The 12048-nt window shown below is 47.5% G+C and overlaps 1 protein-coding gene and 1 pseudogene across 1 annotated transcript in view; one reads left to right on the top strand and one right to left on the bottom strand.

Moving 5' to 3' along the window:
• Window positions 1–12048, bottom strand: part of DNHD1 (dynein heavy chain domain 1) — a 116354-nt gene that overhangs the window by 60280 nt on the left and 44026 nt on the right. The window contains exons 13-15 of the mRNA XM_061629760.1: window positions 8835–8960; window positions 7040–7316; window positions 6790–6917 (exon numbers count right to left, since the gene is read on the bottom strand). Coding sequence (XP_061485744.1) covers window positions 6790–6917; window positions 7040–7316; window positions 8835–8960 — 531 coding nt within the window. The remainder of the gene's footprint in view (window positions 1–6789; window positions 6918–7039; window positions 7317–8834; window positions 8961–12048) is intronic.
• LOC133386319 (5S ribosomal RNA) lies at window positions 3171–3279 on the top strand (annotated as a pseudogene).

Raw genomic sequence — 12048 nt, 5'->3', positions numbered from 1 at the left:
CTTGACTGAGCTTCACCCTCTTGCTCGTTGTTGCACGGGGTCTCCTGGAATTCTTCCTCCACAGGCTGTCCTCCAGTCTCCTCCTCGAGTGGTTGAAAGTGGTTCCACAGTTCCACTGGTGAAGGGGGTCTTCTAGCTCTTATGCTCCTGTCACCCTTTCCCCACGGAGTTTCCTCCACTTCGTTGTTCCCTCTCCAAAGCAGTCTCCTCTTTTGCTACCTCATGTTGTTGCTCTTCCACCTCCACTTCTCTTTGCTGCTGTTGTTCCAGCGTTCTGTCTAAGAACATTTTCTCTTATAGTCCTCAGTGTGGCCACCCGCCGTTCCAGGCCTCTCACTTTTCCTTCCAACAGTGCCACGAGCTTGCACTTGTTGCACATGTACGCCATGTTCTTCTCAGGCAAGAAAACAAACATAGCACAGTTGCCAGGAACCGAATGAAAGTCCCAGCACACACAGCTGCTGCTTGTTGCCCTCAGCAGTTCTCAGGCCACGCCCTTCAGCCAATAGCTAACTAGCTAACATCGAATACCATGTGAGCCAATTGGGCCCAGGCACACCCTTACCTATCGGAAACAGCCTGCTAGATATGGCAGTGTTGGTATCCTGCCCAAAGCAGAGGGATTCAGACACAGCCTCAACTGCGCCTTTTTCTCTTTTTATTAAAGTAATAGGTACATCCAATGCAGTTCGCCTCGTTAACCTAGCCGCTCTTTCTAGGAACTCAGCTCATAATTGTTGTAATAACACCACTCCGATGGCTACATCCGACCCATCAGTCTCCACCACAAAAGGGTGTTGGGGGTCTGCATGCTGGAGTATTGGCTTTGAGGAGAAGAGCAGCTTTCGATCCTTGAACACCTCTTGAGTCGCTTCAGTCCATCGGAAGGGGCCAGTTCCTTTTAGGCAGTTAGTGAGCGGGGCAGTCAACTTGGAGAAGGCTGTGATGAAGCATCAATAATAGTTGGCAAACCCCAGTAACTGCTGCAGGTATTTCTTGGTTTGGGGGGGCTGCCAGGAAAGCACGCCGCGCACCTTCCCCAGATCCATTTCGACTCCTGTGGGGGTGATACAGTAACCCAGGAAGTCCAGGGTGGTTAAGCTGAAACTGTTGGGTCCAAATCCAAGCACCCTCCCCCTTCCTAACAAAACCACACTTCTGCAGCTTGGCAAACAGGTGATGCTCTCTCAAGTCTCTGCAGCAATGCCCTCACACATGACTCATGGTGCTCTGGGGAGCCAGAGTAAATAAGGATGTCATCTAAATTAACTATCATAAAGTGGTCCAGGTAGTCCCGGAAGATGCACCCCCTTATCAGCTTCAGTCAGGCTCCGTGGTCTTGGGAGCGCTGAGGCCTCTGCTTCCCTCGGCGGTCCTAAATGTGGGAGGCACTCTGCTGTGGGTCACCACTGCCTGGCTGGCAGCCACGCCAACTCCTGACTGCTATGACTAATGCTGGAGAAGGGCAATCTGACCGCATCACCTCCTTGGAGGAGTGCAGGCCACACGAGCCCCAAAATCCCTCCTGTACCATCTAGTAGTGGCTGATATGTCCAGGAGGGGGTGCTGTGGAGGAGCAGCAGAGCAGCTGGTTTGCTGCCACCACTACCAAGAACAGTGCTCTGGGCAAGGCCACAAGCTCTGGAACAACACCTTCTCCAACATCTGCCACCAAGCCAAGGAGTTTGTGCGAAGTGGTGGACCCATCCCGGAGGCCATGACTCAGGCTCTTGGCTCAGAGGAGGAGATCCTTGGCCTGATCCTGTCAACTAAGGCCATATGTGGAACTGGAAAGGATTCCTTTACAGGTGTACATGGGTGACAGTGGTTGGGTCAGTGGTTGGGCGTGCCACAATTGCAAGGTGGCAGGCCACCAGGAACATCAGCATAGGCCTGACTGCTCTCTCCCTCCGGCAGCTCCCAGTGCCCAACTTGGCACTGAGGAGGGCGCTGAGGGTGGCCAAGTGCAGCGGCCTGAGCTGACCCCTCCTGTGAAGTGCAAGGGAGGTCCCAGCGATGCGCAGGAGACCATTCCAGGCAGGAAACATGCCAAGCAGGGCCAGACTGTGCTTGGTGAGTAGATGGACCACGCGCCCATATCTGAGGGTTCAAAGCGGAATGTGCATGCCAGGACGCGTCAGCAGAAGCCCCGGGGTCCCTCTCACAGGCAGCGTCTGCCCAAGCCATGGAAGCCATTCCTGAGGCGCCCGCTGCCCAGCTGAACATCTGCCTGCTGGCATTGCCGTTGGATGCCTCTTCAGCTGGGACTGTCCCCAGGGGGCTTCCCTGGCCTGTGGCCACTCATGCCATCCTGAGGCGGGCACCTGGGCATCTGTCTCAGACCTGGTTCCACCCTCTCTCCTTCCCCTGCAGGCTCCCTGGTGCTCTGTGGCTCCCTGCAGGTGGCAATGCTGATGTGGCAGCTGCCAAAGGAACTCCACAAGCCACTCCTTTGCCAGCTGCCGTGCACCCAATCCATGGAAGGAGTTTGGCCTGTCTATGATGCCCTTGGCAGCACTTCCCAAACCTCATACGCTGCCCACCAACCTGCCAGTTTCTCCCCCAGCTAGTCCCTCTGGCTGGGATCAGCCTGCCCAGTTCATGGGTGTGGTGTGTGCTCAGTCCAATGAGCTCCTGGCCCTCAGGGAATGTGCTTGAGTCCCTTGACTCAATCCCTCAGGGAATCCCTTGAGTCCAAGATGCCTGACCTAAAGATGCTGAGAGAAGCAGAGAGGTTGGAGGACGAGTCCTCCATGGACATAATAGCTGTATCCCACTCCTAAGATGATAGCACCCCTACTGTCATGGAGAAATAGGGTCAGGTATCACTCTGAGGAAGAGGGAAATGCTCACTTAGAAGGGAAGCATTGCTTCAGAGATCAACAGGCTTCCTATCGTGCTGACGAAACTCCTCCGGGGAGTGGAGAGATGATTTGATCATTAGGAACATAGATGCCCTTTAACAAGGACAAAAAGGAGGAACCAAGGAGCTACAGACCAGTCAGCCTGACATCAATCCCTGGGGAAATTCTGGAACACATTATAGAGCAGTCAATCTGTAAGCACCTTGGAAACAATGCAGTGATTACTAGGAGCCAACATGGATTTATCAAGAACAAATCCTGTCAGACTAATCTTATCTCATTTTTTGATCAGGTAACCTCCCTGGTGCCTACGGCCACACTACCCTGAACACACCCGATCTTGGAAGCTAAGCAGGGTCAAGCCTGGTTAGTACTTGGATGGGAGACTGCCTGGGAATACCAGGTGCCATAGGCTTAGAGGAAGGCAATGGTAAGCCACCTCTGAATACCTCTTACCATGAAAACCTTATGAATATATCCATACAAGATTCATAGGGTCACCATAAGTCGTAATCGACTTGAAGGCATATAACAACCAAACAAAACCTCCCTGGTAGATTGTGGGAATGCGGAGGACATTATATAGCTCGACTTCAGCAAAGCTTTGACAAAATGCCCCATGATATTCCAATTAGCAAGCTAGCTAAATGTGGGCTGGATGGAACAACTCTCAGATGCATCCACAGTTGGCTCCAGAATCGTACTCAAAGAGTCAATGGTCCCCTCTCAAACTAGGAGGAGGTAACAAGCGAGATACCGCAGGGCTCAGTTCTGGGTCCAGTGCTCTTCAATATTGTTATTAATGACTTGGATGAGGAGGTGCAGGGAATTCTTATTAAATTTGAAGATGATATAAAATTGGGAGGGATAGCTAATGCCTTGGGGGACAGAAACAAAATTCAAAGGAATCTAAATAGGCTGGAGCATTGGGCTGAAAACAACAGAATGAAATTGGACAGGGATAAGTGCAAAGTTCTACACCCAGAAAAAAGAAATCAAATACACAGTTGTAAGATGGGGGATACTTGGCTCAGCAATATTACATGCGAGAAGGATCTTGGGATTGTTGCTGATCACAAGCTGATTATGAGCCAACAGTGTGATGTGGCTGCAAAGAAGGCAAATGTTATTTTAGGCTGCATTAACAGAAGTATAGTTTCCAAATTGCATGAAGTACTAGTTCCCCTCTATTCAGTACTGGTTAGGCCTCATCTTCAATACTGCATCCAGTTCTGGACATCATACTTTAAGAAGGATGCAGGCAAACTGGAACGGGTTCAGAAGAGGGCAACAAGGATGATCAGAGAACTAGCAACAAAGCCCTATGAGGAGAGACTGAAAGAACTGGGCATGTTTAGCCTTGAGAAGACTGAAGGGAGATATGAAAGCACTGGTAAGGTTATCCCACAGAGGATTGCCAGGACTTCTTCTCAATCATCCCAGAGTGCAGGACATGGAATAATAGGCTCACAGGAAATGAGATTTCAATTGAACATCAGGAAAAAAGTCCTGTTAGAGCAGTATGATAATGGAGTCAGTTACCTAGAGAGGTGGTGGGCTCTCTAACACTGGAGAAATTCAAGAGGCAGCTGGGCAGCCACATATCGGATATGCTTTATCTTGGATTCCTGCATTAAGCAGGGGGTTGGACTCAATAGTCTTATATGCCCGATCCAACTCTACTATTGTATGATTCTAAGCTGAAATGCATAGACAAGATGGTCAAAATCTCTTCAAAATGCTTGAGAGTAAGAGTTGTTGAAAATAGCCTCAGCTAGAAAGTATACCACTGATAAAGAAAGGTACCAATAGGGTTAAGAAAATGCCAGCGTAGTTTATGAGCAGAATCAAAGAAACTATTAGAGACAAGAAAGCTTCCTATAGGAAACTGAAGTCTTATCCAAATGAGGAGAACAAAAAAGAACACAAACTTTGGCAAAGAAATGCAAGCAGGCAGTTGTCGTGAGTCATGCAGGGAGGGCAGATAGACAAGGGTGAAACAGAGGATGAGGCCTTGGACTGGGACCCCGGGGAGGGGGCAGACAGCGGGGTGGACTCACAGGCTGCCCCAGCCCCCATCTTTAACAGTTCAGCCGCCTCAGCTCCTGACTCCCCTGTGGAAGCGCCACCTAGCATGTCTGACACCCTCCAGCTGGACACACCACCACTGCAGCCGCCAGAGATTCAACCTTGCATGTCAGATGTTCCCCAGCCAAGTGCTGCACAGCTTTCTACACCATGACAGCTAGCAGCCCCTCTCTGTTGGAGACTGAAGCTGAGATCCAACTACCTTAGCCCCGCACTTGGAGGTGCTTGACACGGGAAGTTCAACAGACTGAGATGAGGCAGAGTTTTTGTTTGCACACGCGATCCCAGCCACTAAAGGGGACTCAGGGGGGAACCCAGTTGCTGAGTCAGCATCTTAGAGTCGCGAGGTCACGTTTAGGCAGAGTTAGAGCAGTGCAAAGTTCCTAGAAAGAGTAGTTAGTTTAATGAGGCGAACTGCATTGGATCTATCTATTACTTTAATACAAAGAGAAAAAGCCACAGCCGAGTCTGAGCCTGGTTTCCTCGACTTCGGGCAGGACAGCTGTGAGGTTATCTTAAACCAGCATAACTTTCACTGGCTTCCTAAAAGTATTTATTGCTCTAACCAGCTCTAACTGAATTGTCACAAACTGTACTTTTACATTATGTTGTCATTTTATTCCAGCCTTTTACATTTCCCCCCGATACACCCAGATGTATTTATTTGATTTATTATTAACTATATAAAGAGTTAAAACAATCACATATATAAAAAACATGTTCAAAACCCAAATTTTATATAGAAAAACAGTTTAAAACAATAACAGCACGTATGTAAAATCAATTCAGATCCAAGACAGATACAAACTGGATAAAGATCTCTATTAAGAAGGCTTGTTGAAAGAGGACTGACTGCAGGCACGACAAGTTAATAGAGAAGACGCCTGTTTGATTTGCAATGGGTATAGAGAGCTCCAAAGTATGGGGGGCACTACACTAAAGGCCTGATTCTAACATTGTGTGGAACGGACCTTCTGATAAGATGGTATCTGCACGAGGCCCTCTACAGAATGCAGTGATTGGTTGGGTATGTAGGTATTTATTTATTTAAAATACTGTTATACCACCATTCATAAACTGTCTCAAGGCAGTTCACAACAATAAAATTCACTAAAAATACATTAAAAGGATAAATCCAGCGGTACCTACAAAGTCAGGGCAACAATTCAACTAAGAACAGATATACCCGCAAGGAAAACAAAGGTCCTCAAAGAAGAAATATGTTTTTAGCAGGGACAGAAACGACATCATTCCTGGTGCCTGTTTTATTCTTGATGGGAGGCCATTCCACAGCAGAGATATATTCCTGACAATTGAGGATTTTGCTCCATGCACATGACGGAATGAGCTCTAGTTGCCTACTTGTAATGGAGGACAGCTGTCTGCTGCGGCTTGGTATGGATTTTAACACAAGTCTGAATGTGTTACTGTGTTTTATAGGTTTAATAATTTTACATGTGGAAATCGCCCTGCAGTTATTTGTGGTGAAGAGCAGCATATACATTTATTGAACGAATGAAAGAACAGTGCATGAAAGCTTATGCCACAATAAAATTTGTTAATTCTTTTTTTAAGATGCCACAAGACTCTTTGTTGGTTTTGCTGCAACAGACCAACATGGCTGCCCCTATGGAAATAGCAGGATGGCATCAGCAGAACTACAGCAAGAAGGTCCAAGGCTGCAACAGCGCAGGGCTGCTGCTGGGTGGAAAGTAAACACTAGAAAAGCAAGGGGACTAGACCACAGGTTGCACGCTAGGGGAGAGGGGCACCTAAAAAGTGGTTCTCTTTTGGGGGGCAGGGAGAGGTGTACAGCCAGCCACCTCCACCCCCTTACCTTAACAAAAGCCAAGCACTTCCATTCCGTGATCTGCTCAGAAATGATGCGGAAAAGCTGCCAGATGCGTGCGTGAATTTCAATGACCCCCTGCTTCCCAGTGATGAAGGAGACGTCCATGCACTCCCCTGAGAATGCAGCAAAGGGACACAGGGTTCATACACAGCCCAGGAGGAGGACACTCCTGCTGTGGAGTGCAGGGGACACACTACAGACACTGTGTTCTGTGGCTAGAGTCTGGCTTTCTCACCTGTCAGGATCCGCTGGGAGCGGCAGAGGTCAGTCACGCGCATCACCATGGCCTGGAAGCGATGGAAGAGCAGGCGCAGTCCATCCTCCATGGCACGGGGGTTCTGGGCAGGGTCCTGGAAGTGCCCTACTGTCACCACAGCTAACAGTTCCTGCAGCTCCTGGGTGGCTTTCTGGAGCGAGCTGCTGAGCTCAGCGATGATGCTGAGGCGCCGTGAGACAATGAAGTCTGAGACCTCCCGTTGCTGGTACACAAAGGCATCCCAGGTGTCCAGCAGCTGCAACAGAAAAGGCCAGGAAGTCACTCTCATGCCACATCCTCCAGCTGCCTCAGATGCCCCAGCAGGGCTCAGAGGAAACTGCACAGCAGAAGGGGCTAGCCTTCATTGCCTGTGCACCAGCTGAGCCACATATCAAGTCTGACCCTCGCGCCATCATGGAGAGCCAATGTGGTGTCGCAGTCAAGAGTGCTGGACCAGGGTTCAAATCTGCACTCGGCTATGAAGCTCACTGGGTGACCTCGGGCCAGTCACTACAGCTTAGTCTAGGGCTGTTGTGAGGCTAAAATGGCAGGGGACACACCATGAATGTCACCTTGAGCCTCTTGGAGGAAGGTGGGGCATAAATGGAATAAACAAATCAACGGAAGCTGACTCAGTACTGCCTTCCCTGAGTGGCAGCAGCAGCTCTCCAGGGTATTCCCCAGCCCCACCTGGAGATGCTGCCCTGGATTTATTTATTTATTATTTGATTTATATCCCGCCCTTCCTCCCAGCAAGATTGGCCCTGGGGCCTCTAGCATTCAGCACAGATGCTCTTCCACACAGCTGCAGCCCTTCTGTATGCAAAGCCAGACCAAGAAATGGACTCTCAAGCAAGCTAACCCATTATGCACACCATGCCCCACATCACTCAGGCACCGGGCAGCCTGTGGCGGCTTCCTGGGAAAAGAGCCTCAGGGTCGCTTGGGCTCCTTTCTGTATTGCTCCACTTCTTTACAAATAGACAGACTTGAGCAGGAGGAAATTTTGTTTTTATGCTGCTTTATGTCCCTTTAGAAAGGCAGCATATAAATGCTGAAACAAGAAAGAATGAGGACACCCATGAGCAGGTGGTGCTAGTCCTGAAGGAGTGTCAGCCTCCAAGCACCCTAGAGAGAGCAGCTTTTGGGCACCCCACAGCCGCCGCTCAAAATCCCATTTCTCCAACAGAGGGCAGAGCTTCTGTGGTACCCAGGAGTTCTTTCTTGGCATATTGTTGCCACTCTCATTGCCAATGCATGATATACATGGGAAGAAAAGGTCCCGGGTTCAATTCCCCTGATGTACACCTGGAAATGTGCCCTGGGGAGTCAGTGCCAGGTGATGACACTGAGGCAGATGCATCAAGGGTCCAACTTGGTAGAAGGCAGCTTCCTTCCCAGGTCCATTTCACTGCAGAGGTGCAGAGAAAGAAGGAGGCCTCTATTTGTTTTATAGAGCAAAATGGTCAGAGGAGACTTTCCACTTACTAGAGAAAGCCCAGCCTTCTTCTAAGCATCTGTGGCAAGAATGGGGAATCAGTGACCCTCCAGATGTTGTTGGACTCCAGTTCTCATGAGAGCCAGCCAGCATGGCCAAAGGTCAGGGCTTGTGGGAGATGGAGTCCAGCATCATCTGGCAGGCCGCACATCTCTGCTCTTCGAGCAACCTACAGGGAAGGGGCGGTTCTCCTAGCCAAAGAGCATGCTTCAAACAGCATTTTTCTCTGTCACCACCCAAATCCTTCCCTGCCCACCACCCCATCTCATATCTCACCGAGTTTTCCAGGCTCTCTTCACTAGGGCTAAGAGGGCGGAAGCACTGCTGGATGACTTCGTTCAGGGCCCGCACATAGTCAACATATTCTTGCAGCTCTGTCATCTGCCCCTGGTACTGCTCCAGCTGCAGAGGGACAAGCACATGCCACTCCGTTCATCAGCCCTCAGATCCCAGTGGTTCCAAACAGCACATGCTTCCACACAGTCCTGTGCCCCAGGTTGGGGAGCCATGGTGGTGATGGTTATTATCATTATTATTGGATTTATAATAATACGGATGCGATTAGAATGCCCTGACTGCTGACATAACATATGTACTAGGAGGGAGCGCTCAAAACCTAGGATCTAGTTTACTAAGAAAAGTGGGAGGGTGGATAAGCCACAGAGATGGGATCCGTTGGCCAGCACCAGTTTGAAAACATTCCATCAACCTAATAGGCAAGTATCAATTCGGGTTTGCACTTTGTCCACTAGCCACTGCTTCTACTGGTTTGATCTGGGGTTTTCCCCCCCTCACAAAAAATATTGATATTAATATCGATATTTTGAAAAGCAACATTGATACTGTCATGGTCTACAGCCACCAAACTGGCCGCCTGTGCAGTTCTAGGACCTAATGCCCCACCCAGGGCAATTGATCCTGGCAAACGATCTCCCCTTGCCAAGGTTGAGCAATCCAACAACAACCCTGCAAGGTAGATAGACTGCCACCACCCCTTAATCCAATTAACCACTCTGAGTCAGGGAAAACCCAGAGCCCAGAAATAATTCTGCCAGGGATTCCAAAAGCCCAACAGGTACTCCTCATCCTGGAGCCCCAGGCAAACACAACACACAGTAGTCTGTGGTCAGTGGCCAAGGTACAAGATTCAGAGCCAAATTTCTCCTCCTGCAAAGAACACACACAGATAAATAAGAAGTAGCTTTATTGAATAAAAATATAAGTGCACAATCAATAGCAGCAGAATGGTTCCTTAAAACCCACACCCAAAACAGGGCCAGGTAAAATACAAACAAAGAGTTCTATCACAAAGCAGAATAACAAGACTAACTAACCTATTCTACTTACTGAAGAGGTAGTTGTTGTGAGGTCTCACCTTTCCCCAGAGAAGCATAGTATGAGCAGCAAATGGCAGTGGAACCCACACAGGTACCCACCTATAGGCAAGATGGAACCCAGGGGAACAAAGGCTAAAGATTTCACCCCTATACTTAAGGAAAAGACCCTGGTAACAGACCATACTAATTAGCCAATCAGGGGGCTTCCTCATGAGATAATGCTTCTCCAAGTCTTCACACCTAACTGGCGCATAGTTCTCTCCATTCCCAGGCCAAGCTGCCCTTGGGTACCAGGCTCTTACCAGATAAGCAGGTGCCTTCAAAGATCTCCTAATTCAGCTGCAGCTACTGAGGAATGAAACTGCAAATTTTTCCACTCACAGAGAAGCCTCATTTCAAGCAAGATGAAATCCCACAACTCTTTGCATGAAAGCCATATTACATTCAAACCTTCTGACAGGTTTTTGACAGATACATAAAAGGAAATATCAGTAACAGTATGGTTCTTAACATCTACATTTTAGACTTCCGGGAAGGATTGCTTAGCTTGTGCCTGCCTCTGAGGCGAGCTCTCGTCTCAGAGGAAGCTTTTTCAGTTTTAAAACCAGCCAAAAGGTTTTTTTTGACTGGTAAAACTTTCTCCCAGGCAAGGGAGAAATGAAGAGATTATCCACAAGCTTCGTTGTGTTTGTTGGGGGACTTGAATTCATTAGGAACGAAGGACCTGCCAGCAACATCGGACGGAGCCAGGGAACTTCAAGCAAGCTCAAACTGATTAAGCAAGACGTTTTTTTTTCTTTAAAGAAAAACGTATTCTAACAGGCAAGCATTCTTCTATCTACTCTTATTTTGTTATCGTTACAGTAAAAGAGATTTGTTATAGGATCAGCAACAAAGAATCCCTGGGTGAGTTATAACTTTCTCTCATATACACGGAATTAAGGAGGAAGAAAATCGAAATAGCCTATCTTTGTTTTTTATTGCAAAAAGCTGGCATGGAATTGAGCATTTTAAAGATATAAACGGATGAGGGGCAACTAATCTAAAGAGGAAATCTGATTTTATGACATTTGAGACTATTTTTTCTGGTTTACTTTTTTTTTTTTTTGGATGAATCTGCTTACTTTTTATGCCACTAATTTTTTGGATGCTGTGAACCAAATTTGTTTTGCACTTTTGGACACATAAGAGATAAGGCGGTTTGTGCTGTCTAGAGGGTGATGTCAGCAGGCTTGGAGGATTAACTCCTTTGTGACTGGAAAAAGAAATAAACTGTTCTTTGCTTGGGAATAGTTAAGAATGACAATCAAGAAGGTGGCTGAGACCCTGGATGTACAGGAAGGGGTTCTCTATCTAGATATGTTTCAGAAAATAATGAATGAGATTAAGCTGGTGAGACAGGAGCTGAGACAGAGCAGACAAGAGATGAAAAGTGAATTTGGCAAAATGAGACAGGAGCTGAAGGAAATTCAGGATTCTGTGAGAGGGGAGGTGGATGAGACCAAAGATATGGCTGGACAAATAAAAGAAGATGAAAGAAAAATTAAAGGAAAGGTTCAAGCCCTGGACATTGGAATAGATATATCAACTATGGACTTGGAAAAAGATTTGGATTTTATGGTTGTGATGGATCCTGGAGACAAGTATTACTGTTTGGAATTCAGCGCTGTCCTTGAAGGAATTGGTGAAGAGATTAGAGATAAAGATATCAACGGTTCAAAAAAATTCCAGGACTGGAAGGATTTGATGGAACTTGAAATGGAGAAAGTTTACAGAATTAATTCCAGATGTGTGACAATGGAAAAACTCTCGGGAGATGTGATGGTGCATTCTGTGGAAAGGAGGAGCAGAGATGCAGCTTTACAACAACATTTCAGTGGTACATTCGGAATTGATGGCAAGGAAATATTTATGATGAAAGAAATTCCTATCAGACTTTTATTATATGACTATGACAGCAAGATTATTATGGGTGCAAGGATGGAGATGGAAGATGGAATTAACACTGAGAATGGCTATTGAAACTACTGGACCTAGCAGACTTGATGAGATGGATTAATTGACATGTTTATTTGGAGAAAAATCGATGGATATATTTCTCAACGAGTGGAAGCCTCTCTTTGACTTTTTGCGGAAAGAATAAAGTAATGTTA

The sequence above is a fragment of the Rhineura floridana genome, chromosome 5 (genome assembly GCF_030035675.1).
Source record: "Rhineura floridana isolate rRhiFlo1 chromosome 5, rRhiFlo1.hap2, whole genome shotgun sequence".
In the NCBI taxonomy this organism is placed as follows: Eukaryota; Metazoa; Chordata; class Lepidosauria; order Squamata; family Rhineuridae; genus Rhineura; species Rhineura floridana.
This window is presented reverse-complemented; position numbering and strand designations above follow the sequence as displayed.